General features: G+C 43.7%; 2 protein-coding genes across 2 annotated transcripts in view; both read right to left on the bottom strand.

Annotated features, from left to right (window-relative positions):
- Positions 1-17,545, bottom strand: part of tasora (transcription activation suppressor a) — a 34,153-nt gene extending 16,608 nt beyond the window's left edge. The window contains exons 1-15 of the mRNA XM_037679002.1: positions 17,129-17,545; positions 12,295-12,440; positions 10,504-10,596; positions 10,228-10,300; positions 8,150-8,241; positions 7,867-7,998; positions 7,328-7,458; positions 7,028-7,059; positions 6,800-6,905; positions 6,575-6,678; positions 6,396-6,499; positions 3,611-3,683; positions 1,626-1,700; positions 904-1,091; positions 539-811 (exon numbers count right to left, since the gene is read on the bottom strand). Coding sequence (XP_037534930.1) covers positions 539-811; positions 904-1,091; positions 1,626-1,700; positions 3,611-3,683; positions 6,396-6,499; positions 6,575-6,678; positions 6,800-6,905; positions 7,028-7,059; positions 7,328-7,458; positions 7,867-7,998; positions 8,150-8,241; positions 10,228-10,300; positions 10,504-10,596; positions 12,295-12,440; positions 17,129-17,387 — 1,881 coding nt within the window. The 5' untranslated portion in view covers positions 17,388-17,545. The remainder of the gene's footprint in view (positions 1-538; positions 812-903; positions 1,092-1,625; positions 1,701-3,610; positions 3,684-6,395; positions 6,500-6,574; positions 6,679-6,799; positions 6,906-7,027; positions 7,060-7,327; positions 7,459-7,866; positions 7,999-8,149; positions 8,242-10,227; positions 10,301-10,503; positions 10,597-12,294; positions 12,441-17,128) is intronic.
- LOC119412013 (gastrula zinc finger protein XlCGF57.1-like) overlaps positions 1-17,618 on the bottom strand; it is a 520,281-nt gene that overhangs the window by 161,201 nt on the left and 341,462 nt on the right. The gene's annotated exons all lie outside the window — the stretch shown is intronic.

Here is a 17,618-nt window from a genome sequence, read left to right as displayed (position 1 = left end):
TCCTCTGGACATGTCCAAACCACTGTCCTTCCTCTGGACATGTCCAAACCAGCTCAGTCTGGTCTCTCTAACTTTATCACCCAGGTGTTCAACCTGTGCTGTACCTCTGATGATCTCATTCCTGATCTTGTCCATCCTTGTCACTCCTAAGAAGAACCTCAACATCTTTGTTTCTGCCACTTCCAGTTCTGTCTCCTGTCTTTTTGTCCATGTCTCTGTCTCCAGACCATACAACAGAGCTGGTCTCACCACTGTCTTTAAACTTTTCCTTTGACCTTTGCTGACATCATTTTGTCACAAATCACTCCTGGAACTTTTCTCCATCCTGCCTGGACTCTTCTTCTCCTCTTTACCACACTTTGTGTTTTCCTGGACAGTGGACCGTAAGTCCTTGAAGTCCTGCACCTTTGTGACCTCTGCTCCTTGTAGCAACGTTCTTTACTGAATATATAAAGAAACTTTGTAGCACTGAATATTTATAAACCAGTGGATGGTTTCCTTCACACACCTGTGCTTCATCAGTTATGTCAGCGTTTACCTTTTGATTATTGCGCTGTCCATCACTGGTGCTGCCCGCTGCCTCCATCTGGCCTCGGCCGTTGTTCCTGGGCGTCGTCTCCTGCGGCTGCTCGGGGCTGCAGTGCGCCTGCACCAGCTGTTTGACTCGGGGCACTGGCAGCAGGTAGTGGTTGGGATTGGACATGTAGGACTGCAGGTAGCTGTCCATGCTCACCCGGTGGTGTTTGGGAGGACACAGCTTTCCCTCTTGGTCCAGTATGGGGTCGTAGTTGGTCATGGGGTACGGTGAAACCTGCAGAGAAACAATAAAAGGATTTGCTGCAGATTATTCTGGAGTTACACAAGGAAACGAAGGCGTGTGGGCGTTTTAGATGTTGCTCATACGCTGCCATTCTTCAAGCCGCTGAGGTATTCCTGTGTCTGGAGCTCCACGCTAGCTGAAAGGTTAGAAGGAGGGTTGGCTCGAGCTTTCGTCAGAGCCTGGTGCAGAGCTGGGATGGCCTCTTTCAGCCGTGGCATCACCGAGGCACCGGACTTTACTGACTCGTGTGGAGAGAAGGCATAACATGACGCTACAGGGAGAAAAACAAAAAGTTCAGCATTCAGGTACAACGAGTCAAACAAGCATTCTGTTCAGACTGAGTCTACAAAAACCTGCACAGGTCTGAGATCAGGCTTGGATCAAACACGTGATTACTGTAAAACAGCGTGGGCCGATTCCTGCACGTATCACCGGCATTTATGAGTTATAACTGTTTTTGTGTTTCCAAGTCTTCTTTACGTCAGAGAATAGTTCTGCAGTTTTACGTATGATCCCACTTCTTGTTAGTTAAATTAAAGGGAGGAAACGAGTCGAGGAGAAAATGATCACTTTTAATTTATCTTCTGTTTATGAATCTACACTGAGGACTCTTCTACACAAACACAAGTGAACGTACCGGACAGGCTCACGTGTTTACAACAAGTTTCTGCCTCCAAACCAAAGAAATGCTTTTAAAATGAGTTTACTTCCACTGGAACCTCTTAGAGTCTGTAACCAGCAGAGCAGAACTCAGACGCCTGTTGTTGAACGTCAGACACAGCCGGTGTGCCGTGATTGGACTTACTGAACTTGGACACGTCTCTGGGCTCCGGGAAAACAAACAAGGCCTGCAGACACCTCTTCCAGGTGTCTCCCCTTTCTAAAAACAAACAAAAATAAACCTCAGTTAACGTGTCGTTCTGTCGCCTGTTACTTATTTGCATTACGACAACATGTAACATAGAATGACACTTCTAACATCGAGCAAAATTAAGTCAGAAAAGCAAAATCCAACGAAACAAAAATGTAAGATTAATAATTATCACTATATTTATTTCTTGTGCCTCATTTTAAAGTATGTTGTAATGTTTTTTAGCTGATTAGACGCAGTACCTCACTGGGCTGCCACGATCGGAGATGAGTCGATTTCAAATGTTCTCATGCGTTCTTCCTTATTCTGAGTGTTTGTGACAAAGCCAGCAGGGACGTGGAAGGCTTTTTTTATTTTTTATAACTTGCAGAACCGTATTTCTCACCGTGCACTTTATTTTATTGCCAACCTCCACATAAATTGTACCCACCTGTGCACAGTTCGTACCAACCAAGGCTCCACAGTTACGATTTAAATTACTGGAACGCACTTTGAAATGAAGACGAGCAGAGTTGGACCTTTTATCACTTTTAAAGTAATTATTACTGAACAGATGTTTGTCTGGAGATTTTTTTTGTGTGGGTCAAACCACAGCTCGAGAATTATGAAAACTAAACGTTAAAGACAGACAAGTCCAAGAAGCTGCAGTTATGTGACTCTTCTTCTTTCAGCTTTTCCCTCTTCAGGGGACTCCACAGAGAGTCATCCTCCTCTGTCCTCACTCTGTCCTCTGTCCTCACTCTGTCCTCACTCCAACTACCTTCATGTCCTCTCTAACTGCATCCATTTATCTCCTCTGTCTTTGTCCTTGCAGCTGCATTTCTAACATCCTTCTACCAGTATACCCACTGTCCCTCCTCTGGACATTTCCAAACCAGTCCCTCCTCTGGACATGTCCAAACCATCTCAGTGTGTCCTCTCTAACTTTATCTCCCAGTTGTTCAACCTGTGCTGTACCTCTGATGATCTCGTTCCTGATCTTCTCCTTCCTTGTCTCTCCTAAGAAGAACCTCAACATCTTCATTTCTGCTACGTCCAGTTCTGTCTCCTGTCTTTTTGTCCATGTCTCTGTCTCCAGACCATACAACATAGCTGGTCTCACAACTGTCTTGTAAACTTTTCTTTTGACCTTTGTTGAAACCCTTTTGTCACAAATCACTCCTGAAACTTTTCTCCATCACTCCATCCTGCCTGGACTCTCTTCTTCACCTCTTTACCTCACTCCCCATTTTCTTGGACAGTGGACCCCAAGTCCTTGAAGCCCTGCACCTTTGTGACCTCTGCTCCTTGGAGCCTCACTGTTCCACCTCCTCCCTCTCATTCACACACATGGACTCTGTCTTACTACGACTGACTTTCATTCCTTTTCTTCAAGTGCATACCTCCACCTCTCCAAGTTCTCTTCCACCTGTTCCCTGTTCTCACCACAGATCATAATGTCATCTGCAAACATCATAGTCCACGCGGATTCCTGCCTGACCTCATCTGTTAGTCGGTCCATCACCAGAGCAAACAAGAAGGGGCTCAGTGCTGATCCTTGATGCACTCCCACCTCCACCATTATTTTGAGATCTGTTGCTCAGATTGTTCTGAACATATTCAATAATCAAGTGAAATGACTGAGCGCCTCGGAGACTCACACGAGGAAACTGAGAACCACCACAAATGTTTCCAGACATTTTGAAGACCCTCATGAACGCACCGGCCCAGTGAGATACTGGTTTCACTGAGAAGATTCAAATGTGCCTCAAATGTTTAAGTGTGTAGACACAGTTTAGATCGACTGGTTCGACCACATTAAAAGTGTAGTTGAATCAAACATCAGAAGATAAAGAGCTGTGGTGAAGCTCTTTATTTTTAAGTGTCAAATATAATTTGCTACATATTTCAGCAGTTAGTCCCTTCAGTCGGTGTCTTACCGGACAACGTGCACATCTGAACACTGGACAGCAGGAAGAGAAAACCTCTTTCTGTAAGCGGACTCACTAGAACCTGCAGGAGAAACACAAAACATTTTATTTGAGGGGAAAATACTGTCATTACAAATAAACACTGACAAGGACCACCAAATAAATAATACAATTTTAACATTTAGTTAGTACTTTCCTTTGACAGAAAGGGTGGACACGATGGAATCAATCCAATTTATTTCATTAGTTTCTCCAAGAAACTTCTTGTTGGTCGGTGACGACGTTTCAAAGGCAAAATGAGTTATTTTGAGTAAATTGTACTAATTAACATAATATAAATGTGTTACTGACATAAAGGCCTGCCTTTATTATTTATTGATTTAATTTCAGGCATGGATTAAAACCGAAAAAAATATTTTTGTTAAGAGGCCTGGGAGGCCCAGAAGTGGAAACTTGAAGAACGCTCCCACTTTTATGAGCCAGGAACTGATCACTGACAGAGACTGCTCATGAGAACAGGAAGCATCACAGGTCAGTCCCAGGTCAACCTGCTGGTCACAGGACTGGACCGTACCAGACACGGACCCAACATCAAGATGGGCCCAGTGTCCCTACGGAGGCCATTCTGTGTCATCGGATCCTTCCTTACACAGCTGCAGCAGCCTGGAAGGAACGGAGCTGTGCACAGTGGAAGCCGTCACTTTCAGCCAATTAGAGGCGACCGTGTTGGAGAGAACAAGTTGGAGCAGAAGAAATGGAGACTGAAGACAATAATCACTTTGATTATGTGTTTAAAGTGCATCTTTTTTTCATAACCAGAGAAGAAGGTGTTTGTAACCCTGTTCTTTATGTATAATCATATGATACGATGACGTCCTGATGCACGCTCATATTATGACATACAATAATCATATAATAATGATTTGATGTAATAATAAGTTGAAATAAGGTGGCTGCATGTTGGAGCAGCTCTGTTACTTTCATTCTGAGATTTTGCCTTTGGAAACTTTAATTCCTGGTTTTCTGGATGTAAATCACATGTTTTGGATGATTGTTTCCTCTGGTTTCAGATGCTGTGCAGCTGGAAGGATTTTTACTGAAACTTTTTTGGTTTTGGACATTTGTTATGATGCGTAACCATGGCAACAAGGCAGTTTTCTACAACAACAGCAGCTGAATAACATCTCAAAAGCTCAAATAATATCTCAACTACAGCCCCAAATCTCAAATGAGTTGAAAAGGATGTTCTGTGGACGCATTCTCATCTACCGGCCGGCTGTGCTAGGGTGCCTGATCACTGGGGTCCTGGAGCTGGCAGGAGACGCAGCTCACGACAGCGGATAGACGGGATCGTCCCTCGGCACCTGCAGTTGGCTGTCCGCGGCTGTGAGGAGCTCAGCAGACTGCTGGGAGGAGTGGCCATCGCTCTGGGAGGAGTTCTGCCCAGCATTCAAGCGGTCCTATAGCCCGGGGGAACCGAGAGGCCAGCCGAGTCTGAGTGGACGGATCGGACAACATCTGCAGCCAGTTTCTTAGGATCCACTGTGGGATGGACCTTTACAAGAGATCCTTCCTGTCTACAGCATCAGCATCTAAAACATCTCTTAATGAAATGAGGATAACAAGTTACAACAACAAATAATTTCCCTTTGGGATTAATAAAGTATTATTGAATTGAATAATAATTATATAATAATCATATAATATAATAACCATATAATATAATAATGATTTGATATAATAATCATATAATATAATAATCATATAATATAATAACCATATAATAATGATATAATAACCATATAATAATGATTTGATATAAAAATCATATAATAATAATCATATAAGTAACAATAATAGAAAATTTATTTTTGTCTTTTAATTTTTAGTCAGGCGGAGGTAGACAGAGATTGAGACATACTTCTTATTTTTATTTTGATGTAACCTACACTTCATGGGAGTTGTTTAAGTACACAACACCTTTTATACTTTTCACTTTTAATAAAATCTTTGCCTGCGTGCACAAAATTAAATCAGCAGCTCCTGGTGATTCCCAAGTTCTGGTGAGTTACTTTAAACTTTTTTCCTTCAGCGTTTTTATTTGGCACCGTACAGGGCACATGCAGAGGTGGACCTAAAGGTCTGAGTGTGACCACCTGTCTGTTGCTACAAGCCCCGAGGAGCGCGCCGGGACCTTCCCTGCGTGGACTGTGCATCTGCGGGAAGGATCAGACATGGGGGGGGGGGGTTGTCTGGGCGTTCCTCTGGATAATGTATCGACAAGTCGACGACATCCTGACCTCTTCCCACCGAGGCAGAGCAGTTTAAAATCGCATTCATCCAGCGGGCCAGCGAGGGTCGCACGCTGACCGTGTGTTCGAATCAAGTCGGTGGAATGGACTGAACTTATCCATGACCTTTTTATTTTATCAAGACGCTCAAAGCTCTTTACAACACAATCTGTGCCTCATTTACCCATTCAAACATACTAGATCTCTACAGAGACTAATCATCATGCACCGATGGGACACACATCGGAGCCACTGAGGGGTTCAGTGTCTTGCCCAGGGACACTTCAACATGTGACTGCTGGTGGAATCAAACCCCCAACTCTCCCATTGGAGGGCGACTGCTCCGACCACTCGGCCACAGAATTTTACAGATGACGGAAATCCGTCGTGGCGACGGAGAACTTTAATCCAACGTAAACTCTCCAAGTGTCTAAAGACCACAGCAGATCCCTGAAAACTTCTGCAGCTGCTCATGTAACGTCAGAAAAGTTGGAGGAACCCACCACTCCTTTCATCTCCAGCTCCTGCAGCAGTTTCGTCACGTTGATCGTAGATCGATTTCTGTCAGTCACCTCCAGAAGACTGCAGTTATAACCATCAGCCACAACTGCACACAAAAACACCACTTAGATCCCTGACAGGCGTTTCTGAATCTCAACACATTTTCTTTAAACCATCTCACCTTCCTTGCTGCCGCTGTACAGGTTGTAGCACAGCAGGCCGGAGGGGATCAGTTTGGCGACGCGATCAAGTCTTATCAAATACCCAACGTCCAACTTCTCTGGTCTGAAGGAGACGGAAAGAAAACAGTCATTTTAAAACGGCAGGGTTTAACTGTGACTGAATTAAAGCAGCTAATAAAAGAATCAGAAACAATATTGATCGAAAAGCTTTATTCAGAACTCACAGCCTGTGAGGCAGGAAGGGGACGGAGCTGGACCTTAGAGACACTTGGACAAGAACTCGGCCGTTTTTCACCAACTCTCCGCTCCACACGGTGAACTGCATGCGCTCTGAAGAAAACAACAACAAAGTGAGCAATTCACATAAAACAGGACTTATTTTGTCCTTTGAAGTTTTATTTAAAGTCTTGCAATCAATGGAAAAAAGGACAGAAACAGCTGAACTTGCTCACCGTTAGTCCGTTCAGAGGGCTGACTGTTCAACCTGCAACCAAACAAACCAAAGCGGCCGATCAGATCAGGACCGAGTCCATGAATCTGGGATCTTTGGAGTAATCTCTGACCTCTTAACAGAGCACCACAACAAAATCTAGAACCTTCGAGGGTCTGATTAATATCCATTAATATATAATATACATTACAAATTACTTTGTTTATTTTGTATTTAATCCGTTTATGTAAAGCTCCACAAAAACCTGAAAAACTGAACTTGAACAGCTCCGTGCTTCAAAGTGTAAATCGTATTTCTGTACCTGATGGGCGCAGCAGGTTTGCTGGGAAGTGGAGCGTCTTTTCCTTTAACGTGGAAGGAAACGACGGCGTACGGACACACCTGTCGAGGCCGCTGCCGCAGCTCGTCGAACGAATACTCGTAAAAGTATTGCTAAAAATAAAGACGTGAGTTATGAGTCTTCGAGGCTCAATGTGACTCATCTGTTTCAATAAAGGTTGAATGAATGAATGAATAGTTTCTCTGAGGACTAATAAGACTGCCATAAGTACGTCAGGTTTGTTTACAAGAAATCAGCCATTAACATAAAAAGTGTACGATGTTTTATTCACAGAAGAGAGTGGGGGTTTCTAGAAAATGACATCATTTATTTTAATTCAACCTTTATTTCTACAGGTTAGTCTCACTGAGTCACAAGGACTCGTTTACAAGAGAGAGCTGCTCTGCACTGGGGCCACAAAACATTTTCATCGAGTTTTCTTCTGTTTGAGAGAAGCGAGAGTTCAGCGCTGAGCAGGAAACAGAATGAAATGTAACTCTTCAGTGTTGGACTAAACTCACCTGAGTGAGTTCAAAAGCGCAGTAGCAGGTGAGCGAGGTGACCTTGCTGGCGTTCTTGGCGATGTGGCTGTCGAAGCGAGGCGTTGGATCTTGAACAATCTTCATGTTTTCAGAAACGCTCTTAACTTTTCCCTGAAACCAAAAACACAAAGATGATCTCACACTTGTATCGCTCCTTCATGTGACATAAATCCTGTTAGCTACCTGAAAATTGGCACGTTACAACAATGTTTTATTTTTTAACAGAAGGCCTGACGAGGACGTCGACGACAAGCTGATTTACCTTCATCACCTTGAAGATAATGATCTCGCCTGTTGCTCCAGGAGTGAAGGGGTTGGACCGCAGCAGATCAGAGTACTTCGACAAATACGCGCCTGGAAACACAAACACATTGAAGTACAGGGTTCACAGCATTTCATGAAAACAAAGTTTTCCCTGAGTAAATCCTGAAATTCCAGGAGGTATTTCAGTCACACAAAACAGTCAGAACTAGGCCTGTCACAATGACAAATTTTGCCGGGTGATTAATTGCCTCAGAAATTATTGCGATAAACGATAATATCGTTTGAAATTTGACAATAATTGGTAATTATTGTCAAATTTAAGAAGAAATGCTGGTTCATTTTTGTGTAGTACCTTTTTTGACCACTGGATGGCAGTATAAGACCGTTTGAACCGAAGGATGGATAGTGAGGGAGCGAGCAGCGCGTCTCTCTAAGAAAAATGAGAGGGAGGCCCCTTGACGTGACATGGGCTCTCTCTTTGTTTATCAAACTGGCAGATGCTCGGTGTGGTTTGAGCTCTTTAGCGTTTTTCACACCAAGCTTTTAACAAATAAATCAGTAAACAAGTTTGCAGCTTCTTTTTGCGGAAAAAAAAAAAACTTTTTACACAAAAGCACGGGTTTCAACCGTGAATTTTGGAGCTTCGAAAAGACGCCTGTTAGCTTAGCTCGTAGCTTAGCTTCTCAGCTTAGCTGCTTTTAATGCTCTAAAAACACGATTTTGGACGGTTAAATTGGATTTTAAAGAAATGAGAAAAAAGAGGAAGGGAGGGTCAGTGAAGAGCACCGGAGTTGTCTTTTGTCATCCAGTGTCTTCAGTAGAAAGAGAGACACGAAGAAACGATAAAGCCGATAAATGAAAATGAGGTTGATAATTTTAATTTATCATGCGATTAATTGATTTATCGTTTATCGCGACAGGCCTAGTCAGAACGTAACATCTCAGGGAACAGGCGGAGCCACATTCAGAGACAACAGTAATTATACTGTGGCCTAAAGTACGTGCGTGCAACAATCCTTCCTAATAATGAATTATATTTTATAGCATCAGAAACTAAAAAGCCACCAGGGCCCATCAGTAAGGCTACAAGTCCTGTGCGCAGTCGTGAAGCAGAATATGGACTGGCACTAGAATACCACTATCAATAAATGTACGCGTTAAAAATCTCTGAACTAACGTCTTTTAATGAGCAGATCAGAGTTTGAATTCTCAGAGTTTTCCCTGTCTGGAAAATGTGCGTCATTTTCCGGGTTTTCCCTGATTTCCAGAGTCACTGGGAACCATGACAGCTGAGCTACAGCCATTAAGTCTTCTGCAGACATAAAACTTGTGTTTGTTTCTAAATTAGTGTGTTAAATAGTGCTACGTGTTTTCAATAGTAAGAGTTATCAGTGGCAGTTAAATATTTATCTCTTTGTAGAGCATGAAGTGGGCCAGCGATCCTCAGTACCACCACCTCTAAACATTCTCTCTTAGTGTTGCGTCACTTGTTAAAACATGCCGCCGCTCTCAGAGTCACCAACTGGAAGCTACAGCCGAGTCTTGAACCGTGTTCCTCACAGGACAGTGGTTAGACAGGAAGTCGCGACTCGCTCTGCACTGCTTCTGACTGGGCCGGGTGTCGAGCATCGGGTGACACGGGGCTCGCGAGGAACAGCGATTGGTTGAAACTTCAGTGCAAGGAGCCAAACGGAGGCACAGCTGGGAGCGCGCCAGGAAATGTATCATCGGAAATATATAAAATATAAAGAAATACTCTAAGACGTGTCGATGGATCAGCGGCACAGAGAGGAGGATTGTTACCATAAGTAAACAGTAAATCTGCTGGGGTGAAATTTAAGTCTTGAGCAAACAGGAAGTGGTTGTTTAACATGAAAGTGGAGCAACACATCAGGTACTGGGCCCAGACTCGGGCACCAGCGACCCAGAAAAGAAGGAGGGGGTAAATAAAATGGACGGATGTTTTAAAGTTACTTCAAACAAGAACAATCCTAACTGAATAAATGCATCTAACTTCTGACTGTAGGAGAGACTCTTTGCGAGCCGCTCTCTGTACAGTCGTCTGCTCCGTCTCACCTTTCCGAGGATCTCCCAGCAGCGTGATCCTGCTCTGACCCACAGTCAAACCCTTCTCGCACAGAACCGGCAGCTGCAGCAGAAAAACACAAACACAAGTTGGACATGATGTTCAGCTCAAATGATAACTGTCTTAAAGGCATAAAAAACATTTAATTTTACCTCGTTAAGTAGATTTCATATCCATAAAACAACTCAAGAGCAAATCATCCAGCAGACAAAAAGCTGCGACTTGCTAAGAGCTAAATAAACGCAGCAGCAAAGTGTTATTCTCACCTGGGCTGACGTGGTCAACAAGAAACAATAACTCTCCTCCATCTCTTTATCCGTTCTTCCGTCAGCCTTCATTTCCTTCCTCTTTTCCACGAACTGAAACAATTTATTCACCAGACAGATCAATCAACTAATCAGATGCTAACATGGATGAACAGATTTTTCACTATTTCTAAATCACAAATTATTTCCCATGTAGAGAAACCAGTGAAAGAGTTGGGAGAGAAGGTGCTCGCCATCACAGCTTTGGAGCGCAAACCTCACGTGGAGGTCATCGGCCGACCTCTGACCACAAACAGACCTGCTGAGGCTGCATTTGGAAAGATGAACTCTGAATGTTATGAATATGAATGTTTTAGGATCAGCAGGTGCAGGTCGACCTGTGATCAGAAACGCCCCCAGTGGGACCAGTGATGATCCAGTGGGGTCTTTCCTCAGTAAATCCTGGGGTTCGGTCGAACCAGACACCGAGGGATCGGGACTGGAGGTCAGGACGGGCTCTGCAGAGTTAGGAGTCCAAAAGCAGAAGGAAGAGAACTGTACCCGCCAACAGGATGTTAAATAAATCAAATAAGTGTACGTGGGGGAAGCTCGGGTTTTTTTGTCCGTCTGTTGCTTTTGATCTTTTGTTTTTGTAGCTTTAGAACAAAATAGAATGTAACTTATGACTTAAAAACCCCTTTTTAATATATAATAAAATCTACCTCATGGGACTCATGGGCCCCCTTATTATTTTTTAAGCGTTATCTTGATTTTTCTCAAAAACGTTTGGCTCTCAGAAGTGATCAGCAGTGATCAGCAGTGATTTGTAGCCTTCAACTTAACCCGGTTGTTAATAGAAATCCCACTTGTCTTGTAAGCTTGCAGGTTTCATGGTTATTTGGTCCTATTTTGGTCAAAGAATACTAATGTAAAGAATCTAAGAACAGGTGGAGTCAGGTCCTCTGGACGGATTCTTCCTGTTGAAATGTTTCGTCTTTAGTCCAAAAGACTTCTTCAGTCTGAGGAGCTGCAACAAACTCAGTCTTATAAATATCACCTTCTCATAGTGGATCAACCAGTTTGTTGTCGACATCAAGAACTAGCTGTTCACGTGCAAAAGGAGGACCATCAGCCTAACGACCGGTCGTTTGCACCCTATCAATTGATCGTTCGTGCCCTGATGGCCACTTGCTATTCACAGAGGGCTGAGTGTTATTAGCAATAACAGCATTGTAAGAGGGGGCCAGTTGAACACGGGGGCCTCCACCCACGTTTAATGATGGACAAGCTCTCTTCACAAAGATGCAAACTCACAATCACAAAGGATCTTGCATCCTGGACAGAGAGGAACGATGGTTTGAGAGAGGAGTAAAGGAGGCCATCTTTGTGAAAAGAAACCGTCCATCGTTAAACAGGGGCGGAGCCTCTGGGTTCAACTGTCCCCCTCTTACAATGCTGTTATTGCTAGTATCACTCAGCCCTCTGTGAATAGTAAACAGCCATCAGGTGCTAATGATCCATTGTTAGGCTGATGGTCCTTCTTGAGCATGTGAGCAGCTGGTTCTGGATGTCAACAGCAAACTGGTTGATCCACTCTGAGAAGGTGCTATTTATAAGACTGAGTTTGTTGCAGCTCCTCAGACTGAGGAAGTTTTTTGTACTAAAGACGAAACATTTCAACAAAGAAGAATCTGCCCAGAGGACCCGAGTTAACCTGGTTAGATTATCTACCTGGATTACTGAGCAAGCATCAGAACATTTCTAAGAAAAGTCAAAGCACTGAGACTCATGTGAATATTTAAAAACCTTCACCTCCTTCTCTAAGAGTTCGCTGTGAACGAGCCGAGGGTTGCTGTAGGTGAAGCAGACGGCAGAGTTGGTGTCGATGTAGCTGGAGGTTAGGACGGTCTTCATGTCTTCGTATTCCCTGGACTCAGTGGGGACGAACTGGAACAGGGCTAAAAATAACAAAACAAAAAGACGTGTCATAATCACTACTCATCACTAACGCTTAGAAAGTGAGTAAAGCAACTTTCAGTAGAGGTGACCGTGTGCATGAAGGCTGATAAATGAACCTGCTTTGAAGTGCAACACTTTATTTTCCTGTGAGTTCTGGGTTTGACAAATCTGTTGTTTTTTTAAACAAAAGAACTGAGTGGCTCAAAATGGAAACAAGACGGAAAGACTTTTAGGACAAACAGTCCAGTGGTGATGTTGCTGCTGTTGATCAAATATCCAAACTCATTTCCACTGAAACAAACTTGACGCCAGTTGTGCCTCCACCCCTGGACCTGCAGCAGGAAACTGAAGCCCCAGCGCAGATGGAAACTGTCTCATGAAGCCTTTCTCTTTGACAGTTTTGCTTGTAAGTTCAGTCAAAATCAAAGCACAAAGGCTTTAATTTACACGAGTGAGGGTTTTGGCAGATCACACGGTCTCGTCCAGCAGTTGGAGCGCAGCCAGGCGGGAAGCCGGGTCAAGAATTTATAGGTGTCATTGTAGCACCGGTCACTGTACTGAAGGTGCACCTGCTAAAGACCGTCGGCGAGCAGAGAGGACGAAGCGTCGGCAGCAGGCGCTGGAGATAAAACTGCGATGTGGCGCTGCGTCCAGCTTCTCTCTCTGACATGTAAATAACAGCGCAGGCAGTTTCTTTACGTGGAGCTTTTATCAGATGACGGATCAGAGTAAACTCGGCATCAGTTAGTAGCGTTGATCAAGATTTACTCCTGATGAGACGCTCTGCTGTCGGCTTTAAACAGAAAACTACGTGAGGGCAACCTTCTAGGGCAGGGGTCTGCAAGCTGCGGCTCTGGAGCCACATGCGGCCCTTTGGTCCCTCTGCAGCGACTCTTTCAAGCTTGGACCAAAACTGACGTAAAACTGAATTTTATCGGTTGGAATACAAACAACAACACAGGACTCGTTCAAACAGTTTTCCTGTCATTTCTTTTGCAAATATGAGAACACTGGAGAACAATAAGTAAAACGTACTTGAACTTGATATTTCTTTATATGAAGAACTGTCTGCAGAGTTTATATAGATTTTTTAAATTAAAAAAAAAGGTTAAAAACTGATTTTTCCCCCTTTCTTTACAAGAATCTGGTCTTTTTCTTTAATAAATGTTAAAAATCTTTAGATATGTTTTGCTCACCCTTACTGGCCACAACAGCCGCCCTCCAGCAAACCTTAAAGTGGCCCACGCCCACCAGTTGATAACCACAGGTGTAGCAGGTTGTTGAAGCTCCCGACACGTTTAATGTTTAATGTAGTGACCGAAGGCGAACAAAATGTCTCTTGATCGAAACGGTCGCAGACCCCCGTTCTAGAGAATATAATCATCTTAAGACGTCCAATCCACAACTGCTCCACGGGCGCTTACCAGTACATAGCTGCCCACTGCTCCACCTGGGTGCATCCCAGGTGCAATAGGTTAAATGCAGAGAACCAATTTTGCCATTGTACAGGAACATACAATGATGAAAACACTTAATCTCATCTGAGCTCAAGTCTGAGCTGCAGACTTCACCATCAACACTTTCTTTGACGGCTGCTCTAATTCATCCGTCTTCAGCAACGTTCACCCGTGACTGCGACTCAAAATGTCCCAGTCTGTTAAATTTCATGTTTTACAGATAGTTTAACGACTGTCACAATCTGTGTGGGACTTTTTTAGTCATTATTTAGGCATTCTTCTGCATTTTGATCTGAAAAACAGAATGTGGTTTTATGGGTAATTTTGCCACATTAAGCAGAGAACACTGAGAGAACAGGAGACACGTGAATGAATATTCTGCAAGCAGGGACGCAGCTTGTCCACTGTTGTCTCCACTCTTTGTTAAAAACAGGTCTCTCTTGTAATTGTCCCCGAGGCTCAGCGGGACTAACCTGTCTAAATAAAGGTTGATTGAATGAAAATGACGCATGATGTCATCTCCCAACATTTAACAACTTGTAAAAACATCTGGTTTTAAATTACCGACAACACTTTAAAAACAAAAACCAGCGGAATAACATTAAATCTGTTGTTTCTACACAAGATCGTACAGAACAGATACACGGACTAATTGGGTCGGCTCTTTCAGTTTCTGTCTCGATAAGGACTCCACTAAATTAACAGCACCTGTGCAGCTTGTCTGGCACCAGGCCTCAGGAGACTCCAGAACCACCTGCAGGTGTGGCAAGGACTCAGCTGGGCCCTGAATGCCTCACAGAGGAGGTGGCAACGTGCAACCACATGCACGACTTGTAATTTAACAAAAGGCCACACTCCCTGCTACAGACGAAACGAGACACAGAGAGATGGAGGACTCACTGTGGAGACGCCTGAAGATGGAAAAGCCGAAAGAAGAAGATTCAATAACTAACAGCAGACTTCCTGCAGGAACATCATAATATGTCTGTCCTTTAAAACGAACACTAAACTGACTGCAGGTGTGCGTGCACGCGTATTTGTTGCACCGGCTCCCTTGTTGGCCCTCTGACGTGACCTCCAGGTGCCTCCTGTTGACAGCTGGAGATAAGCCCCACACAGGTCGATGTTCGTCTAACAGGCCGAGCGTTAATCTAGATCAGGAGTGCGATTGTCAGGAAGTTGAATTTTAGTAACCCGTCCAAAAGAACAGAAAAGGTTGTTCATAAACAGCAGTTTATGATTCATAAAGACTTTTTTAAATACTGCTTTCGTAAATGGGCGGCACGGTGGTACAGCTTCCGCCTCTCAGCGAGGTTGCTGGATAAAATCCCAGCCGGGGAGCCACTCTGGGTGGAGTTTGCATGTTCTCTTCGTGCTGCGTGGGTTTGGTTCCCTCCCACACACCAAAAACATGAAACACTGAGATGGATGAAATTCTGAGAAATGAGTTGCTTTAAGATGACAGTGTGTTCAGACTAGCCATTAGCTCATCAGTTTGGTCAGAATTAAAACCACTTCTCTGAACTGAGGTCGTTCACAGTGATATCTACAACATGTAGGTTAGTTATTCAGTCGGCGTGAGACCTGTAGTTCAGAACAGACTGCTGAAATATTAAAACGTGAAGAAAACTAGGGAGAAAATTTGAACTTTAGGTCCTTTGAAAGTTGTTTTTGACAACAAAAACTACAAAAACGTCAAACAATATTGTGACTTAGCACAACTATCCACAAAAAAATAAAAACATGTTGAATGTGGGGCATTTAGAGATGAAATCCGTTGATGATTGAATGTTTTTTTTTAGAGTAAACAGTGAAAACATTTTTTAACAAAACATGTTCAATTACGGGCTGCACGGTCCCTGGTTCAAACCCCGGTCCAGGGTCCTTTCTGGGTGGAGTTTGCATGTTCTCTCTGTGCATGCGTGGGTTTTCTCCGGGTGCTCCGGTTTCCTCCCACAGACCAAAAACATGCATGTTAGGCTGATTGGTAACTCTAAATTGTCCCTAGGTGTGAGTGAGAGAGTGAATGTTTGTCTCGTTTGTCTCTATGTGTCCCTGCGATGGACTTGCGACCCGTCCAGGGTGTCCCCCGCCCCTCGCACAGTGATTGCTGGACATGGGCACTGGTGACCCAAAATGGAAGAAGCGGGTAAAGTTAATGGATGGATAATTACAAATATCATGCATTTTCTATACATGCCAAAAACAAGACACTAACCGCTGGTTCTAGGTCTTTCTGTGGCAAAGAGTTTAAGAAGATAATATTAAACATTCCAATAATTTTCATCCAGGTCATCTGGACAGTTTCTTGTCCAAATTATTGGATCGTATACCTGGATTATTGAGCATGGACTTTTTAAAATATATTAAAATATTATTAAAATAGTAGTCACAAAAACGTCATTAAATGTAGCAGAATAAAGATTTAATCATGCTTTCATAATGAAAACAGCAGGGTGGTATTTTTAACATAAAATGAAGCTCGTCTGTTGTTTATTGTGGGAGCACTGGGAGCACTGGGGGTTAATTAGGTAAATACAAATTATGAGAGAGCAGAGATCTGAGCTCAGCCTAACGTCACCAATACAGAACATTTATAGCTTTAATTTTATTCTGATGTTAATCTCAAACCCATCATGAAACAAAGTCACCGTGTCAGACTTGAATGTAATCTCATATTTAGTTAATCCGGGGATGTTTTCATCGCGCTCACGTTTTCACACAAAAATGTAAACATGGAGGCGGTGACCTCACGTCAGCTAACGCTCGCTAACGGGAACATACAGCTGAAACTCGGTTGTAAAATAAAATACAAACACGCCAAGACTTAATTTACCTAGAAACCAAAACATAGTAAACTTGTAACGACACATTACCGCAGCATTATAAATTACAAGCTCGTAATAAACGTCAACTAGCAGAATGCTAGCTGTTAGCATGCAATATATGCTAGTTCCGGTTGAAAACATTGCAGTTTGATCAGGAATCTTCCAGAACTTTAGTCAATGACAACTTTTATTAAATATGAACAGATACAAAACTAACGTAATAATAATTATTAGCGTTTTTTGTGCTTTGCAGCTACGCTAGCGTGAAGCTGTCCGATAATGGATACACGTTTGTCCGATAATTAAACTGCACCACCGCTCCGGGGACTAACTCCAGAGCACCGTTTAATTTAAAGTAAATCATCATCAGCAGCAGAATATAATTATTCTCCAACACCTCACCTTTCTTTTCTTTAGTTTTCCTCGGAATATGGAATTTATTTGGCTCCATCGGCATATGCCGCTGGTGGACCACTTGCGGTGCTGAGCTCCTCCGCTCCATCCTCCTCGCAGCGAAGCTCAGTCTGCCCGCGGTGGGGTGTGATTTTCGGACAGGCGCTACCATGACCACCTTGTCATGTCGCGAGCTAACGTTAGCTACCTGGTCGGAGGACACCCGCCGCGGACGGTTCGCCTCCCTGCGGACAAAGCTGTCGTCCATCGTGGGAATGTCCGCCAAAGCGACGAGTCTTTCCCCCCCAAGCCTCACTCTGACTCTGCTGCTCGGCTCGAGTCCCGCGATAAGACCGCTGTTCCCTCCGGGGCCCGCGGCGGCGACGGACAACACCGCAACATGACTCCTGCACGCGCAAATCTTCTTCGCTGAGAACCTGCTCAAAAGACGCGGCTCCACCGCCGCCTGCTGGCCAACCCCGAGAACAACGCTAAACTT

The sequence above is a fragment of the Nematolebias whitei genome, chromosome 7, assembly GCF_014905685.2.
Source record: "Nematolebias whitei isolate Nwh7 chromosome 7, NemWhi1, whole genome shotgun sequence".
Classification (NCBI taxonomy): Eukaryota; Metazoa; Chordata; class Actinopteri; order Cyprinodontiformes; family Rivulidae; genus Nematolebias; species Nematolebias whitei.
The sequence above is the reverse complement of the archived record's forward strand: the minus strand, read 5'-3'. Positions and strand labels throughout refer to the sequence as shown.